General features: G+C 41.4%; 1 protein-coding gene across 7 annotated transcripts in view; it reads right to left on the bottom strand.

Annotated features, from left to right (window-relative positions):
- The window catches only part of PRRC2C (proline rich coiled-coil 2C), a 36,758-nt gene extending 17,514 nt beyond the window's left edge, over positions 1-19,244 (bottom strand). For 2 of the 7 annotated variants that reach the window (XM_072127364.1, XM_072127366.1), the window contains exons 1-13: positions 18,895-19,244; positions 12,637-12,809; positions 11,157-11,334; positions 10,956-11,065; positions 9,196-9,321; positions 8,226-8,467; positions 8,060-8,139; positions 7,810-7,928; positions 5,936-6,026; positions 3,580-3,736; positions 1,763-1,846; positions 754-1,240; positions 134-414 (exon numbers count right to left, since the gene is read on the bottom strand). In XM_072127364.1, the coding sequence (XP_071983465.1) occupies positions 134-414; positions 754-1,240; positions 1,763-1,846; positions 3,580-3,736; positions 5,936-6,026; positions 7,810-7,928; positions 8,060-8,139; positions 8,226-8,467; positions 9,196-9,321; positions 10,956-11,065; positions 11,157-11,334; positions 12,637-12,748 (2,067 nt within the window). In that variant the 5' untranslated portion in view covers positions 12,749-12,809; positions 18,895-19,244. The remainder of the gene's footprint in view (positions 1-133; positions 415-753; positions 1,241-1,762; positions 1,847-3,579; positions 3,737-5,935; positions 6,027-7,809; positions 7,929-8,059; positions 8,140-8,225; positions 8,468-9,195; positions 9,322-10,955; positions 11,066-11,156; positions 11,335-12,636; positions 12,810-18,894) is intronic. The other 5 variants (XM_072127360.1, XM_072127363.1, XM_072127362.1 and 2 more) reach the window with 4 other exon arrangements.
- Positions 19,245-19,920: the final 676 nt, after the last annotated feature.

Genomic DNA, 19,920 nt, shown 5'->3' with positions numbered 1-19,920 from the left:
TGTCAGCCAGGGGTTTTCAGGGTTAACAGAATACTACTCTTAAGGCTTATTCACTTTTTCATACATGCAGACAAAAAAGGCACTCGGTAGGGAGCCAAGGCTATAACATGTAAAGATGTCTTAAGAATTTTACCTGCTGTCTCTGAAATCTTGGAGGTAAAGACTTCTGAAACTGTTTTGAGTATCCAGAAGAAAGCGGAGGACGTGTCTGTGTTCCACTTTCAGATTCGCTCTCATGTGGCATCATTGGCTCGGAGACTGGTGATGGTGAAGGTGGCAGACTAGACACTGAAGATGAAACTGAAGGGGTCTGAAGAATAGGTGATGGCAGCTGGATGGGTACATCAGGAGGAGTGTGTGCTCTGTCACTTGAAATGCTATCTTTTCTTGCAAATGGTGGTTCTTCAGCCACTACTGGGGGGAAAAAAACACAACACATTTGCATGTTTAAATCAGGATTAAGGTAATAAAAATTGGGATCAACCATTTACTGTTTTAAATAGCACAAATATTAATATACTCAAACTATTCTCAATGGCTCCAACCCCCCCTTTCCATCAGGTTTGGGAGACAGAATCACCTGTCTACCTGCAGACAATTGTTTCAACATCTGCACTGCTGTCTGGTCGGCAGAGTATGATATCACTATGATGCAAGGACTCCTACCCAGTGCAATGTGCTTGGTCCATGAGATCTAACCAGCACACAAATGAGTTTCCATGGTCTGCAAATGGTCTACAAAAGATTTCATACCTGGCTCTGGAGATTTGGCTTCCAACCCACTGATGCTGCCATTTTCTTCAGGAGGTTCAGTATCAGGCTGAGAGATCACGTCCTCAATTTCATGTTGCACTGGAGTTTCGGCCCTCTCCGGCTCCTTTTCTTGCACAGGATGCACATGGTTAGACACATCCTCTTCCTCCTGAGAGATGGAGGGTTCTTGGGGAGACAACTCTGTTACTTGTTTGTCATCCAGGGGTTTTTCAGATGCAGGTCTCTCAGATGTTTTTTCAGCAGTGGCAAACTTCTCATTCAAGCGCTTTAACTTTTCAGCGCACGCAGCTTTTCTCTGCTCTTCCATTCGCCTTTCCTCCTCCTCACGCCTTTTACGGGCTCGCTCCACAGCGGCAGAAACTTCTGTTTGTTGTCTTCGCCTTTGTTTCCATATCTCATCCTCACTGGGACGGGACTGTAAAGGTGCCGGTCTTGAGGGTGCTGCTTGACGGCTTTGAGACGGATGCTGTAACATGTAAAGTTGGTTTTTCATTTGGTTAACATGGTCTTAAATGGAAAATCTGGTGTTCTAGGTTTTTAATATGTAAAAAAAAAAAAATTATAGTAAAATTTTATATATACACATCTGCCCACCTATAGAGTGCTATGAAATGTATACATAGAAAATATATTCTACACCATATTTTATTTTACTGTGCAAAGTAGAGTGAAGCTCTCTGGATGCTTTACTTTAGTCACAGGCTGCAATGATCAGCTTTAAGGAGTCTCTAATGAGACTTATTGATAATCCGTATTCCCATGAAAGCACAAAATCTTGAAAATCCAATTGGGACGAAATTTTTTCGTCTGGAGCTACAAATTATAAAATATACTAGTTTCGATTTACATTCATACACCATATAAACAAGAGTAATTTTGAAGATCCTACAGGGAGATCCTAACCTATCTGCAAGTTCTCTCAATTTGCTGAAAGGGGATATTAAAATTAAAGATGAAAACTTAAAACAAACAAAACAAAACCTGATACCTGTTGAGGAGCACCTTTGGGTTGCAATAGCGGTGGAATAGTCTTATCAAGAGATAATAGGGATGGAGGCATTTGGCGCCTCTCCTGTAACATGACAAAAAAGTAAATGATAAAGACAAAAAAAAAATGAAGCATGCCAAAAGAAAGAGGTGGCAGAGCATTGACAGGGGTTCCTGAGCAATCAGACACTTAACCCTTTTTAACTCACCACAGGATTAGGGATATTAGTAGGAAAATCCAGTATTTATGTTAACTTTACATTTTTCAGTTCTTGTATAGTATTTCTATGAGCCTGAAATAACTGACTGTACAATAATAAGGGTTTAAGTGAACAGAAAAGTCAAACTGACATTTGGGGGACATTTGTCTTATTGTTTTCATGGCAAAGCTACAGGCAACACCGTATAGTAGTGGCTTGTACCCCTCTTCCCATTTGTACATGCTGCAAAGCATCTCTGTCCCCTAATAAGAAACTATGAGAAGGGTCTTCCATAGACGACTATGGCCACACAGAGGGATACAGTACCGTACTGCTCTGTACACAGGAAACAGATAGGACATGTCCTATTTTTCCCAGTGTTACGACCCGTAACCAATGCATTGTATGGAGAGGGGTTACCCCTCCTCCTCACCATCGCAGCGGATGTACGTCGGCGTATGTCAGTGTAAATGCAGCCTTAGACTGAGATCAAAAGGTGTTAAACAAGGAATCCTAATTTTTTTTTTTTTTTTAGATTATGTATTTTTTAAACCATAGAGGCAACATTCTGATCCATTAGGTGAGCAGATATACATAGAATTCAAGTTGTTCACAAGTCTGTTGCCCACAGGCAAGCTCAGTCTGCCACGCTGCTAGGATTTCTTGGGCCTGAAATCAAACTTAAATCAGTTTGTTAGTTCAGGTCCAGAAAATCCACTGACAAAATTTATCAGCCCAAACCAGCTCATGGACACAAGGATTAAACCTGTATTTCGTCTGCATGGTTGATTTGAATCCGGCACTGTGTGCCTTGTTATCCAAGGCTTATGACCATGGGGCTAGAGGTAAGCAGTTTTCTACATATGACACTGTAGTATCACTTTGGCTCACTTGGTACCAAGTCAAAATTAGGTAACAAAAAAAAAAAAAAAAAACCCACACAAACACAATACCACCTACTACTACACACAGTCAAGTTGTGAAATTCTGACATGCGAATACATATTATCTTGTATAAATGTTCTTGTCTAAATAGGCTACATTCACACGACCGTGTGATTTCTCCAGTCCCGTATTTACGGGCCGTATCAGCCCGTATATACGTGACGTTTTTCATCCGTATGCAGCATGTATGTAACCGTATTTTATAAATCCCCATAGACTTCTATAGCATACGGAACTGAAATACAGGAGAAAATAGGACATGCTCTATATTTTTATACGGCTAGTATACGGTACGGTACGCTCCAGTTTAAAAAACGTCAATATAAATGAAATATAGATTTCAATATTGTCCATTGAAATGAATGTGGCCGTATGTAGCCTGTAAAAAAACGGTACGGATACGTCCGTGTGAATGTAGCCTTATTCTCTAAGAAAAGCAGGAGGGGGAAATTTTAACACATTCATTTGTCTACCTAGTCCAAATGCCAAAGGCCGCATAACAATGAACACCTGCATGGCAGATGTAGCTGTATAGACCATGGCTACTGCAGTCATTAATATTGGTGACTTTTTCAGGAATACCATGTGATGGACAAAGATTCTGCATCCAACCATCAACGACTTCAAAATGTTTTAGAATATCCAGTATATGAAAAAGCAGAGTCCAACCTACCTGTGTATCAGGGGGTGGACCTTTCCCAAGTAGAGATTTCTGCCCGGCGGGGCCTTGTGAAGATGCGCTGGCAGGCCGCTCTTCAGTCTCTTGGCAGATTTCTAAGTCATCAATAGGTTTTGATTGAACCTGCTCAGTTTTTGCAATGCGATCATCCCTAAGTACAAAAGTTTCATATAGATCTAATGTGAATATGTTATTTACATAGTCCACTGACATTACAGATACATATAGGAATGGAATCTCTGAGCTTGTTTAGTGTAAGATATGGGACCACTCATTGTTGCTGTAGTAATTGCTTGATGTGTAGCCAGATACAACCCAGGGACTATAGTTGGTACATGTTTTTCACCATTTTAGTGTTATTACATTCACACCACAATGATCACTGCTTAACAGTTTGTAGATCTACCATGTACATGATTAATTCTAGAAGGTTCTGTTTGCCTATGCTGTTATTTTCCTTTCACTATCTTATTCTGCATTGTAATGAGAAAATTAGAACCAGTTCTTCCATTGTCCATTTCTCTGACAGGGTCTATGGCAAGTAAAGCTTCAGCCAAGAGCAAGGCCTTAAACAAAGGGACATTTCACCCAGGCCAATAATCAAAGAAGACTGAGGGATAGGAAAGGTTTGATTCCAACAATAAATCCACGGCACCCATATACTAATCTCATTGCACACAAATCTACTGCACATAACTTTTAGCAGTTTGTGAAGAATTGTCCCCAATGGGTTAGGAGATTGAGTGTGAAAGAGCACATGCCCAAATTATCAGAGCAGACCTGTTGGCAAACTATATACCCAAGTTTGTTCTTTGAATAGATTTAAGATGCAGTTTATCTTTTGCTTCCGAATTTTCCAAACAAAAATAGACTATATATGGACCCTTTTAATAGGTTTTGATTTTGTTAAAGGCAATCTACCACTTGGATACATTGCTCCGAATCCGAGAACACATACTTGCTAAGTTGTTAGAGTGTGGCACCTGAAAAAAGCAAAACAACAACAAAAAAAACACCAAACAAACAAAAAAAACACCAAAAAACCCCCCGTTCTTCCTGCGAAAAACGTCTTCAAATTATGCAAATGAGTCTCAGGGGCCCCAGGCGAAGGCATCTACTAAATATTTGCATGGAAAATAAGATGAGCCAGAAAAGGATTCAGTGACTGAGGCTCATTTGAATAATTGTAAAAGACTTTTCTCAAAAACTAAGCTATCAGAAGAAAAAAGAAAAAAAAAAAAAAAAAAAAAAAACACACCAAAGAATGCCATTTCTGGAAGCACACACCAGCATGTAAGTGTGCTGGGTTTTGAAGCACTGCATCCGTGTGGTAAATTTCCTTTGAAAGTTGGTCACATTTTTACACAAACCAAATATTATTGACAAGACCAAATTATTTAACCCTTTTGTAGACCTTGCGTGCAAACTGTTGTGACAATTAAAGCCCACATATAGCTAACATGATCATGATGGATCATGATTATGTCCTATATTGTGGGAGATTCAGCACAGAAAAATACTGAACATACTGTAGTATTCAGAGTCACAGGGCAGAGCAGAGTTACACAGTTCTGACCACTTATAGCTGAATGAAGTCACACAGGACTAGTCCACCACCATAAGAGACCTTCAGCCGCTGCCACCCACCGATTTATGATGCTTTACCTGCCCTATAGGACATCAAGCAAGCTATAAGGGTGCATCCCAGTGTCTATTCTCAACCTCCATGACTCCTTCCAGCTCTGTTCAGTCAAGATGCGGATGATCACATGATTTTCTATAGTCTGAGGTGAAGCTTTAACTATAAAATTGGATTTTATGTTACACTAAGAGGGAGATTTATCAAGCTGACTCAGAGTAAGAATGTGCTTAGCTGCCCATGACAACCAATCACAGCTCCCCTTTAAAATATTCATGAGCACTGGTAAAATGAAAGCTGAGCTGTAATTGGTTGCCATGGGCAACTAAACACACATTCTTACTCTCGGGCAGGCTTGATAAGTCTTCCCCTTAGTGTAACATAAAATCCAATTTTGTAGTTAAAGCTTCACCTCAAGAGTTGCAGGATTTTGTTCTAAACATTAGTGTCTGGGTTGCACTCTACCATTACGGACAGTAAATAGTCAATTCTTAGGTGGTTAGTGTGCCCAAATAAAATACAGGGGAGAACGCTTGAAGAGTACAAAAAGCTGTATTTTAATTCAAAGTACAAAAAGGGGATAAATACAAACAGTTGAAAAACAAATACAAAAGCTACAAGTTACACAACTACATTACATATACATAAGAGTCTTAAGGTTTCACAGTGGATACACGGATAATTGATAAGAAACAAAAGGGGGTAGATTACCAGCTTTCTGATTTCTCTTTCTGATTTGGAGACTGCTCATCGTCATCACTGAAGTTCAGCTGCTCTGTGTAATCCACTTCACTCTGTGCTCCTAGAAGAGACCAAATACGTGTCAAGATATTTCACACACTTTTGTAGTTACAAATTATGAGAAGGTAAATTCTTAATTTTAGTAATTAAGGGGGTTTAAAGAGGACCTTTCCCCACCTCACACTGGTGGACATTAGTATATCATTCTGTAGGGGCTGCTATACGGACTCAGTGGTACATTCAAATGTATTGATTGGTGAGGCTCACTGGTTGGCTACTTCTGGCAGTCCCATACAAATTCAAGGAGCGAAGTACTGCGACCATAACACTCCTTTAACCCCTTCGTGTTTTGGCCATTTTAGGGCTTTGGGACAAGGCCTGATTTTTTACAATCTGCCCTGTATCATTCTACGAGGTTATACACTTCATCCAGGGGATTTTGAGATTGTACTTCAAATGAATAGAACATTTTTAAGAACTTTTTTAATTAGAAAAAACTGAAATTTGGAAAAAAAAAATATTATATAAATTATTCATTTTTCAAAGTTCTAATTTTATGCTTTTAAGACAGATACCGTATATACTCGAGTATAAGCCGACCCAAGTATAAGCCGAGGCCCCTAATTTTACCACAAAAACATAAGCCGAGTTTGGGTTTTCAGCACATTTTTTTGTGCTGAAAAACTAGGCTTATACTCGAGTATATAAGGTAGTTATAAAGTTTCCAAATGCCTGCTTTATATTAGCATAGGGTTTTATGCATCCTCTTTTTCCTAGGTTGTTTGCAGGTTCAGAATTTTGGGTGCCATTTTTCTTATTTTTATGAAAAAAAAGAAGAAGCCAAAACCCTTATTTAGAGGCACATGCTCAGCTTCAAGTGACTTTGAGAGGACTAAGTAACAGTAAAACCTCAAATTATGCCACTTTAGAAACTACACCTCTCAATGTATCAACGTATGAAATGTAGTGTGATAACCCTTAAGATGTTTCACATGGGTTAAAAAAATGGAGGTGGAATTTACAAACTAATTTTTCTTAGACAACACATTAATTTTAGCAAAAAATTAAACAGTCGCAAAGTATTAAATGACGAAAAGTTCTTCAAAGTTTATACACAATTTCTCCTGAATATGAGGATCCCCATATGTGTTGATAAACTGCTGTATGGGCGCACGGCGAGGGATAGAAGGGAAGGAGGCGCCATGCAGATCAGATCTGCACGGTCTCATTTTACAGGCTATAAAATCTTTATATTTTTGCAATTTGGACATTTTTTTTGCGGGATGAGATGCACTTTTCATGTACATCATTTAGTGGGGGTTCTATAGTTAGTGATGACATTTAATAAGCTCTTTCTTGGTGGTGGTTAAAAAAAAAATAAAAAAAAAAAAATTATATATATATAGTTTATAGCATTTTTTTTCCCGGCCATTCACCGTAACCATAAAAATGTGTTATCTTTATTCTATGGGTCGCCACGGTACCCTGATAAGCAATTTATATAGCTTTTTTATGGATGACTTATATTACAGAATATAGAACTTATTTTGTGAGAAATTCGATTGCATCATCATGTATTAATGGATGGGTAACATTTTTATTTTTGGCCGCTTTTGGTGGGACAAGCTGTACTTTTTCTTGATACAATGTCGGGGTAAATGTTACTTTTTAGATGTGAAAATTTCATAATTTGTGAGATTTTTTTTGCAGTTTCTTTAACGGCATTCACTGTACGGACTAAGTGACAATTTTATTTTATTGTACGGGTTGTTACCGATGTGGTGATACCCAATACGTAGGTTTTTTTTTTTTTTGCACCATAGGGTATACAAAGTAGAATTTACCTGCCCAGCCCTCATCCGCTTCAGTGTCCAGATTATCCAGCTCTTTCAGTTCATTAGCGCTAATGATTGAGGGGCGCTCTATGCCCTCTGCGGCCCATGCTTGTGGTCGTCGGGGTGGTCTGAAAATATGAAATAATTGAGAAATTTTTTGCAATCCCCAAGATCTACAGTGACATTGCTATAGTTATTATAGCACTTAATCAGGTACATATGGAGGCTGCCCTCCTTCCATCACATATAAAAAGTTTACCTGTTGGCATCTGCCGGTGCAGGGTATCTTGTTTGCCCCTGTACAGGAGGAAACGGAAGTCGGGGATAGGAAGGAAACATCTGGATGCAAAAAGAAAAAAAATTTGTAAGAAATTTGTGTAAATACTTAAAAATAAACATCCAAGTAAAGTAAAGAGACTCCTTACATTTCCAGCAAATTGAGGCATCATGCCCCGGTATTGAGGAGGTAGGCCTGGTTGCTGTCCATTCAGTTTTAGCTGTGTGGTGGCAGCACGTTTCTCAGCAATCTTGCTTTGATCTGCAGCACTAGGGAGAGCCGGATGTGCCGATCCTTCCTCCGGTAGTGATGCAGCATTTTCTTGGTCAGATGGTGCTAGCGGAGTTCCAAGGTTCCTTCCTCCACCTTCCCGCCAACTGGCCACATCAGCTGTGTACAGGGCAGATTCAGGAAGTTAGAAATGAGACGTAACAAATTTAAACAAAACATTCATCTCTAGCACCAAAAAGATGACTGATGGCTTTTTAGTTGAACAGTGATTTCACCATGTTTAAAAGGGGTTGACTACAAATAACCACTGCAACAGCCGGAAACTAACGTGGTGGCGGGTGCGCAGCAGTGTTTGGGACGTGTACGAAGCAGAGGCTGGCACTGAGAGGTGACGCTGTTATTGAACAGAAGCAGGGAAAAAGACAAGTACATTTTTCAAGCCCCCCCACGTCATATATTAACAAGTTTAAATCCTGGACCAAAGCGTTTTCCAGGCAAAAAGTATTAATAACCCATCTACTGAGAAAGCCGAGTCTACACAAGGGACTGAGATGTCCACCCCCAACCTGCATGTAGTATTGTGGCGGACAACAAGGCTCTCAGGATGCCAGGTGTTCCCTTCTCACCAGGTAAAACAAACAAGACAAAGATACCCAAAATGCCTAACACTAACTAAAAATGTCATTAAAGTGTATAGCTGCTGGCTTTTATATTGGGTATAAATGACATATCCATGGGAAAGATCATGAACACCTGATTGTTGTGGCTCTCACCACTAGGACCCACAATTATTTTAAGAACTGGGAACAGCAGACTACTATTTTATAGCTGGGCAGAATGGAGAGGTAGCAGAAAATTTCAAGTTAGGACTATGATAAATGCATTACTTTGTGGTCGCAAACTGGGTCCAGGTCCATAATTATCATCGGTGGCATCCTTTTCTTTTTTTTCTGGATCCCCGGCTGCCTGCAGACTGGGGAATTCTTGCTGGAAGTAGCTGTTCACCTGAACACCTGGAGCGGAAACACATCAGATATAGTATCTACAGTCATCTTTTTCTGTTGAGCATGCCAGCAATCTGTCAAGTTACAGAGCAGGAGACGACCTGATGCAAATTATGGAGTAGCTCTTAAGAGTCAAGTGGGCGGTCCTACTCAGACTGACAGGTTTGAGTTATGTGAAGCTATAGGTCCTAATAGTAGTGCTGGTTAACAATAAGCGATATATGATACATTACACAAAGAATTGTACAATATACATCTCTTTTAAGCTAAAATATTGAAATATGACAAAAGGGTAACTATTTTGTCATTGTATTTTTAGGACATTTAACACCATGGGTTATATGAAGTATGGACATACCCAACTATAGGAAGACTGCAATATCCTTCAAAGAAAGAGGACTAAGAAGGTAATCTACAAACTGAATGTAGTATAATGTGCTTCCTTGGACGTATTACTCAAAAGGATTATGGATCATTATTAAAAAAGAAAATATTTGTATTATATGACAATTTTCACTAAAAGATATAAGAAATTGATCTGTTTGCATGGTGTTTTCCTTTTTTGGATGTGTACTGATATATGCAGAGGTGGGGAACTCTGTATCCATGCAATGCTCATATAAGTACAGGCAGTCCCCGGGTTAAGTACAAGATAGGGTCCGGAGGTTTGTTCTTAAGTTGAATTTGTATGCAAGTCGAAACTGTATATTTTATCATTGAAGTTCTAGACAAATTTTTTTTCTTTTGTCCCAGTGACAATTGGAGTTTCAAAATTTTTGCTGTAATTGGACCAAGAATTATCAATAAAGCTTCATTACAGACACCTTACAGATGATCATTGCAGACTGGGACTATAGTAAAGCATCCAGAGAGCTTCACCAGAGGTCACAGTGGGCAGAGGGGTCCGTCTGTAACTATGAGTCGTCTGTAAGTCGGGTGTCCTTAAGTAGGGGACCGCCTGTACATGTTCACACATAACCATTAATTTTGATTAAACGTTCTATAAAAAATGACACATCTAGGAAGCCACCCCACAATAAACCTCAGGCACTTAGCCATCTTATATGTAGGCTCTGAAATATTCTCCAAACGTCAAAAAGTGTGGGGATTCCTGTCCATGTTATGACATGAGCATTTGTGAGGCCAGACACAGTGAATGAGAAGGTCTGGCTACATGTTCTTCATGAAGGTGTGTGATATGGATAAGGATGGGACCCCATTGTTGCCACTTGAGTTCTACAAACTCCTAACATGTCTTAATAACCATCTCTTCGTATGGTTAGGATGTTCTATAAACCTGTTCCCATAAAGTTAATAAAGGTACATATACTCAGAGCTACATCAGTGTAGTGTTAAAATAAGTAAACTAATCTGATACCCAATTCCAGCATACTTTCCGAGGCTTCTGTTTGGGTGTCGCCAGGTGATGTGCTGGCCACCCCTGTAGACAAGCATTGGGCTCAGAACGGACCTATACACAGAGCAGGGAATGTACTCAGCAATAATGTGAGCAAATGTCACTGGCCGCAGCCAGCAATAAATTGAAGAGGCACGGACTTTTTAGTTACTCTACATGAAACCATCATTGCGAACCGAGATAACAAAAGGAAAGGGCGGAAAATAAATAACAAAACACATCTTACCATCTCCTTGCCCACCTGGCTTGGTATTGGCCCAAGATTTAGTCACCGTAGGAACCTCAGCTGTTGGGGGAGCCACTGGCTTAGGAGGTGGAGGAGGCACTTCCGGTGTTCTAAAGTATTAGGAAAACATAAAAATTAAGTTGCTTTCAACTCTTCATTATAGGATTGACAAGTTATTACAATAAGTGGGTGACGGCTTACTTTTCCTCTTCAGCCTGCTCTTGCTTGGATGCCCAGCCAGTGCCATCTTTGGGAACTATATTGACATTTGGGTCATTGCCTTTATTTTCCGCCTTTAGACTAGGTAAATTTGCAGGTGGTGGCATGCGCCGGGACACGGCAACTTTTCCCAAGCTTTGTAGACCATGGCGTGCAGCAACTTCACATTGAAAAAGGAAAAAAAAAATTAAACACAATGTTAACATAAAACCCAAAAACATAACATTTGTGTTCGTGCCTTTCATTAAAATAACAGCTACAGCTTTAAATTTGCAAAACCTCTATCGAGATCACCGACCACAGTGAGGCCTCGAGTTACAGGGTCCTCAGGTTACAACATGTGCAATGGCCGTCGCTGAACCACAGTAACATCAAACTAGAGGAACGAAGAGGCAAAGCAGATCTGATGCACCTGTGACCGTCTGCAAATCCTGACCCGTCAGTACATCAGCGCTCTACACAGCGTGGTCCCTGCATTACTAGGAGACTTATAGCATCGGTTTGCAGCTGCAGTGATGATCGCCAGGTTAGGCTAATTGTTGCATAAATTATTATAGTTTGACAATTAAGTATCATATTTTGTTATCTAATACTAAAATTACATCCTCTGCACAAGTACAAATTACTTGTAAATGGAGAAAGTGACAGGAGATTATACACACAGATGATCACATCTATAGCAATTAATACATCTAAATATATGATTAGAAATGCACTGAATTCAACAAAGTGCAGCCATAATGGTTATTATGAATGGAAATAAAAGATATAAACTAACAATGAATCCAATAAATGGTTTTATAAGATCATCATGGGTGAGAGACATTAATTTAGAAGGAAAATTCAATTACAGATCATACTGATTAATTTTGAATGTATTTCACATCAGATAGACTGACACATAACCCTCCAGTAGAGGGATGGCAGAGCTCCAGCCCACAAACACAGAAGGTCTCCCCTTCACATGTCTATGGCTGCACATCCATTGATTTAACATTGCATTTGTCACCAAACATTGATGCTTTTAGCAAGAGAATAAAAATGGGTATAGAGTATGTATATTAAAGAAGCCAGCCATAGCTCCAGACTAATCCACACATGCAGATGTCAGAGGAATTGCCTTGCTGGATTTAAACAAGTGGGGGTGCCAAGTATTAACCCCCATTGATCACATAATTACCACCTATACCAAGGATGGCCCAGAAAATGTATTAAATGTGAATGGGGGTGTAGGTTTGTCATGCTGTCCCACAATTCAGCTAAAGTACATACAACCCAGCACTTACTACAAGAATAGATTACGATGGTTTACCAGTAGAAACCATGAGATGAAATTGTCTGAATTAGACTAAACCAAGGCTTGGCATGGCACACAATACCTGTGCACATGTAAAACAAGCACACATACAAGGAAAATACACAGCACATTTCCAGCCAAAGACAAGACGATGCCGTAACTTACCTGTAGTTTTCTGAGTCTCTAGTGACTTTCCTTTGTACGTATTAAACAGGCTGAGGGTCGCGTACTTTTTCCCATCCTTTGCTTTTGTGCTCTGGCCCGACTTCTCCGACATGACGGAAGAAACTCATCGAGTCTGATACAGCCCCTGCCTCGATTTTATGCCCAGCTCTCACCTAAACACAGGAAATCAGGGTTAGTAATGTTATCAGTCTGAACATCCTGAGAATTCATGTAGCAAACCCTTCTTCTATCCATGTGTCCCTCTAGACATATGGCATATGATATCAATGGTATATAGTACGACCGTGACTGGCGATGGAGGATAAGGAAGACAGCCAAGTGCATTAAGCTCAAGTGCAGCCATTATGAAAAGCAAATGCTTGAACGCCAAAATATCAGACATTTATGGCAAATACTATAAATCATGTTCAAACAGGAGTAACGTGTAATGGAAAGTAGGGAAGAATGACTATAACAGTTTAATTGGTGTTTATGACCCCCAGTGGATACAGCGGCTGCCGAGATTCAATCCCATATGAGGGCGACAGATCATCCCAGCTTCCACACACTACTGCCTGGTAAGAAAATCACCTTTGTTGCCCCATTCTCAACTCAAGGTAGAAAAGGAATGCTAATGCAAATGACATAAAATAGAGAACATTTTACAGATTTAACAAGCAAACAATTGGCACAGATGGGAAACGGCATGAAATGTTTCAGAAACCCGACCAATATCAGGTACCTGTAACATGGAACAGATAGGCACCGACAATACTATACACCACCCTACACTGATAATGTAACATCAATCCTGGCCTGGTATTAGGAGGCTGCATTCACACCTGCCGCTTTCAACAGAGATTTGTTAACATGCTGTAAACACAGTGTTAACATTTGTATTTACAATACAATGTTAACACAATGTAATTAGGCAAGCATGCTCTCTTCAGCTAGTATATTCCATTATAAAACACAATGCAAATGCCACGTCTGAACACTTATGCATATCTGGATTTTATTCCACTTAAAAAGGACCAAATATATTACCATAAGTGTCCCGGAAATTAATACAGCCGAAAGCTATGGTCATTTAGTATGCCAAGCAAAACCTATCAATGACCTAGCTATTGGTGATCATGGGGTGAGTGCAATGGCTGTCCCAGCCAGTGCGGGCCCCACTCGCGTATCACTATAAGTCTACAATGAGCCAGGATGGCCGCTCCACCACTGACAAACCAAAGCATCGCATAAAGCCGCGGATCTTTTGAAGAACCAGTTTCCCCCCTCCTCCAACAATTACATATTGATAAGTCACAAATAGATTTTGCCGAGAAATTCCCTTTAAAAAGCTGACCAGGGAGGCTACCAATCCCAAGGAAATCCCCTTTAAGTGTGTGTTCACAAGGCTGATTTTGACATGGAAAAAAAAAAACGTCAAAAAAAATCCATCTCACGGATTTGAAAAGGAACACAAAGACCAATTTGTGGGGGGAAAAGTGCATCACTTATTCTACTGGTTTCCAAGCGGAATCTCCCCTAGATGAATGGGAGGAAAATTTGTGTACGAATATTTCCTGTGTATGCGGAGGCGCTGAATGTCATGGTTATGTGCTGCGCTCGGAGACCTCTCTGTATAAATAGCGCACCTCAGGGTAATGGTAATTATTAGCAGTTTACCCAGCCTCAGGCTAATGGCTGCCCAGGAGAAAGCTCCCAGCTCATCCCAAAACCCCAAATGTGTATCTGCGCCAGAACATTGTATGGAAGCGTCTACAGTACCTCAACATTATATAAAAACATAAGCCACTGGGGCGACCTGGGACACTAACACGACTACAGGAGAGACTACTAGACATGAGTCCTACACACCTTTATAAGACTTATCTGTCAAAGGACACTTACTCATATATCCAGGGACCGTTACCATTATCCATGGCCTACCTACTAAAATACAACTTTTACAATTATTCCAATAAGCTATAAGGGTTAGCGAAACCAGAGACCCTTTTTGATGTAGCTTCAAAGGCTATTTCATTGTGTAATATCATAGCAGCACAGGAAGACACAGCACACAGTGATCCTGTGTAACAGCCTATGAAGCTGGAAAAAAAACTGCTGACCAGTGGGGGAAAAGGGGTCCAGGTGATTGACACCGATTGATCCGATATTGACCAACTTAGGACCAGTGTTCAATCACAACAATTTTTACCAATTTCATCCACATGGTACATCTCAAAGGAAATTTACCATCAGAATAGGGTATGATAAACTAGGGGCACTTACTCATAGATCTAGGCACTTTATATTTGTTATCCATGGCCTCCTTTCTTCTAAACAAATCTTTAAAATTATGATAAATAGCCTGAACGCCTCATGGGAATGTTACCAAAGCCACTCAATGTTGCAGCTTCACAGGGTGTTACACTGTCTCACCCTTCTCCTCTACACCCATACACCCAGAGCACTTTCCCCTCCCTCTGCAGCAGATGAAGTTTCAGCACACAGTTGGTGGAGGGGTGGGTTTGAAAGCTTTGAATGATGATCGGCGAGTTCCCTGAAAAACTTATGGACAGTGCAATCCTACTGTCACATTACAGGGAAGAGATGGAAGAAAATATAAGTGCAGGAGGAGACTAGATGTAGTGTGTGCCGTCTGTCACTATGGTCGTCTGCTGACCTATAATGAATAGCTCATGTTATGAGCAGAGGGACAAGAATATAAATTTGGTTGCGGAGATAACCAGACCGGCGAGGGGGTCTCTCCAGTTACCATACTTATGCTATTAAGAAGCTTTACCTTTAATATATTCATGAGATACCTGATATCATTAACAAAGTCAGAGGTATCAATAATCCCCAGCATACTGACTGATGCCATATATAATTTATGTACATATTTAACAGGGAGATTCTTTTATTACTATTTAATTTTTTTTAATGTTAACTTTATTCTGCTCTCAATTTCACAGAGCAATTTTACTGGTGGTGGCACGTGACAAGGAATGGGGGTTTAGGCTTCAAGGGTCACAACGGTGCTCAGCAGATATGGTTGATAGGAGATTCTTGCTCATTGCTGGGATGACCCAGGTGGTCTGGTCTTCACGCCAGAGCGCAAGTAAATGTAGCCAGTTATTATCCAATGTGCGGAGGGGTCTGAGACCCTAATAAGGTACATGGTTGGGGGGTTCACTGCAGTAGGTTTCCTAATTTCTTAGAAATCTGTCACCGTCCTTTGATGCCTGGTGGTTTTGGGGTTAAAGGCACCAAAACACATCCTTGCTGTTACTTTTCTGCTCCTGAAACCTAGCAGAAACAAGTCAACAACTGACTATATAGAAGTGTAAGGCAGAGGAAGTGGCATTTCCCCTGTCTCCTTGGTACTTGGCATTCACGTGATCACTGGGTGCCCCCAGGCATGCCTGGGCTGCTTATCTAACAAAAACCCAACTTGAACAAAAAAAAAACAAACAAACAAATACAATAGGAAACCATTTTAGAGAATAGGAGATTTGCCTTTTGCTGTTCCATCATAGACTCCCATAGTCTGAAGAGACTGGTCCCACTGTGTATATCTCGGCCTACAAGAGCACAGCGGGTTATGGATTCTAAAGGACGGCCAATGTATGACCAAAACTGCCAGCAGGAGAGTAAGGCCATATGCACACATGGACATATGCTGGCCCTGCGGTATATACAGCCACTCAATGGAGAGGTGAAGGGATGAGCGCTGCTCACCCCTCCCCTCTCCATAACAAGGCATAGTGTCTGGCCGTAAACGGGAAAAGGTATAGCATGTAGAATGTCTCCCATGCACAGTACAGTGCCACATGTGTGCGGCCAGGCGCCATAGCCGGTCTTAAAGATGTACGCCCACACAACGTCCATGTGATAGGGGCCTAAATCTGTGAAGTTATGTTTGACTTATCAATTTAGGACATTTTTGCTGTTCCTTTCTGAATCTCTCAGATACTGACTTCAGTCATGTAAGATATGATATAGGCGTGGAGCGGTATGTGGAGCATCAAACTGGATGCACAATACACATTTGCAGTAGAGATGTAAAGGCTGCAGGGGTCACAATGAAGTATGGCAACCCATCTCACTGGGAAGATCAATGATCAGTGGAGCTGAGAAGCAGGGAATTTTAACCCCTTTGTGCAGCAGGACATAACTATACGTCCAGGCATCCGACTTGGCAATAACTTTATATCAGGTTGAGCATTATAGTATATATGATACAAGGAGACCCTCGTTCTTTGATTACAGTTCGACACTGTTCTACAGGGAAGAAGGAACTATACATATTATGATGCTAGAGTCTGGTCAGTCCATGAAATACGGCCACCAGACAGTCCCAGATTTACTATAGCAACCACTGCCATGTACTTTAACCTTTTAAGTGTGTGGTACCATTGGGATGTCCATCACTGCCCACAGAAGTGAATAGACAATAACCTTAGCAGACCCTCATCTTTTACACAATTCTACCCTATTACTGTGAACAGAAGATTAAAAAAAAAAAGCCATACTGACTTGAATGGGACAGGCCACATGACAGCTGACCACTAGGGGTGCTGCCTATGAGATCACAGCTCTGATATTGATCACCTAGGATAAGGATAAGTGATCAATACAAAAACAATAGATCTAGACAGCTCCTTCATAAGAAAAAGTGCATATTATAGCTAAAATAACCATAAGGTCAGGGGTCAGTCATCAGGCCCTATCCACAATGGATATAAAGAAAATGTTATGGAACATCTGCACCTGCAAAGTCACGGAACTGCACACCAGGCCTCAACACTAGAAAGATCTGCAGCCATTACAACTGGAGGAAAAGAAGCAAAGAAAAAACCCACTCTTTTAGGCATTATTTCAAGTAGTTTTCATTAAAAAACAAAAAAACAAAACCACTATTGATTTTCCACAAGATCGTATTATTGTACAATCTAGTACAATTTGCTGCTAGAAATAATATGGGACATAGTACATATTTGTGTGTTTATCACACTGGTAAAAAAAAAACCTCAGTATCACAAAACAGTGTTGCAAAGTATTTACAATGATAATGGACAATTCATTGTGTATCAGGAGGCAACCAATGGGTTAAACAATGCCCAGGTGGTCCCACTATTGGCTCACACCACAAAGGGAGGTAGGGGCAGCAGTGATTAGCTCACTTCCTGATTTCATTGTGAAGATAATGAGCTGAAACCTTTTGTGTACAGATTGTCTCTAAACTCCCAGGGAGGCCATACTGGGACAAAGATAATGCGGTACTGTCCCATCTGGTGGTCTTACACCCCCATCTTATCTTATGCAATAAGCGGGTAAAATATCACTACATGGGAAGAGATGGAGCCACATACTACATTACAATGGATCTCACATCTACTTGGCAGGTATTGCTATACATGGAGCTACCACAAGATGTAATCAGTACTGCAATAAGCATATAACATGAAAATACATTATAAATAATACTACCATGTATGTGCTGTGATATAGCAATACAAGGGACTATAGGGAGGAAAGCAAGGCTAGAGAGGAGAGTCAGGAGAGGAGCAGGTGGAGACAGATGTAATAGCATCCATTCCATTAACCAGCACAGCACCGGAAATCCATAGAGCAGATTACACAACCCTGAGCCTGTACCTTTCATCATATTAACATCAATCAATGGAGGACCCTGGGGATTTCACATCCACTCTCCATATGCACAGATATGGTACCTTCACCCCCCCCCCTATGGCACAGCAACGGGAACCCTTTCAGCTCCCCCTTCAATCCCAGATATGGGACCCTTTCCACCCCCCCCCCCCGTTTCCAGCCCAACAACGGGACCCCTTGAGCCCCCCCATTTCCAGCCCTGCAATGGGACCCCATCAGGCGCAATCTCCCACAGCGTTGGGACCAGACATTTTATATGAAGCAGAATCCCACAAATTCCCTCTTACAGTAACAATCAGATCCTCCATACAATAGATCACTTGCTATAAGCACAATTATACAGTATACGGGGAGCCATAGTGCCCACCAGGGCTTCATCTCACATCCCTCGTGTGCGATCTTCGATTGATCGTACGAGCAATGGCTCCGATCCAGGTGTAGGAGCTGAGCGCTTGCATCCACTATGTGATGGGGCAGGATGTAAGGACCCTGCGGCCTGCACGGCGCCAGGCACCACACAGCGGACACATCCGGCAATCTCTACAGAAAGGCCACAAGAAAGCACAATGGATGGGAGGGAGCGCTCACCTGGGTGCCCTGCGTCTTCCCCGCGGTTCCTGAGCGGTGTGTTCCCGGCAGCGGAGTGAATGGCGGTGCTGGTGGCGCGTAGTTATGACGCTTGTGGACGAGGTCGGCACGGATGCAGCTGCTGCGTCTGCTTAATCGCCGTTCCTTATGCGACTGTTACTGTAAACTAAATCAACCTAGGAGTCGCACAGGCCGCAAGCACTCACCCGCAGCCTGGACTCCCGTTATCCTCCCCTCCGCACACACCACAGAGCGAAAGCCCCGGCGCCAGAAAAGATGGCCGACCGCCAACGGACAACGTCAGCACGCAGGCGTAGAAGCGTGGCTAGGCGGCGTTCTACGGAAGTTGCCAGAAACAAAGATGGCGCACGCCGTTCCCGGCCTATGATGGTGGACGTTCGAAGAATGGTGGAGCATTGTTGGTCAGCCATGATTAGTGTGGGCACGAGGATACAAAAGGCACGAGAGAAAGGAGGTGCTGGGCTTGGCTGACGGCTTTGTATGCCGAGACTGGATTCGTGGTGATGAGCGAGATGCTACATTATCATACAATCCGGATCTTACTAATAGACAGTGATATGTACACACTCCAAACGCCTGGTCACTAAAAGATGACCCCAAGTGGACCATAGATGTAACCTGTATAGAAGCGTACAGTGTGTGTGATGACCCTAGCAACCAATCAAAAGCATCGTTCAGTTCTTTCACAGCAGATCTGAAATAAAAGACGTCGTCTGATTATTTGTTAAAGGTCATTAGTTCATAGTGGTTTTTTAGCTTTACCAAATTGATAGCCCTTGACAGGCCAAGTGTTGAGGGCTCACACTGTAGCCCCCACAGGTAGATAAAACAATACTATGGTAACTACTTGTGTCACCTTGCCTTAATGGGGTTGTACATTGTGTGATTGTTAAACCCTTTCCACAGGAGATGGGATCATAATCTGATTGGTGGGGGGCAAATTTCTGGGACCCCTTTAGATCACAAAAACAGTAGTCCTGTTCTCACTAATTGATGGAGCAAGAG

This window comes from Engystomops pustulosus, chromosome 10, assembly GCF_040894005.1.
Source record: "Engystomops pustulosus chromosome 10, aEngPut4.maternal, whole genome shotgun sequence".
Classification (NCBI taxonomy): Eukaryota; Metazoa; Chordata; class Amphibia; order Anura; family Leptodactylidae; genus Engystomops; species Engystomops pustulosus.
This window is presented reverse-complemented; position numbering and strand designations above follow the sequence as displayed.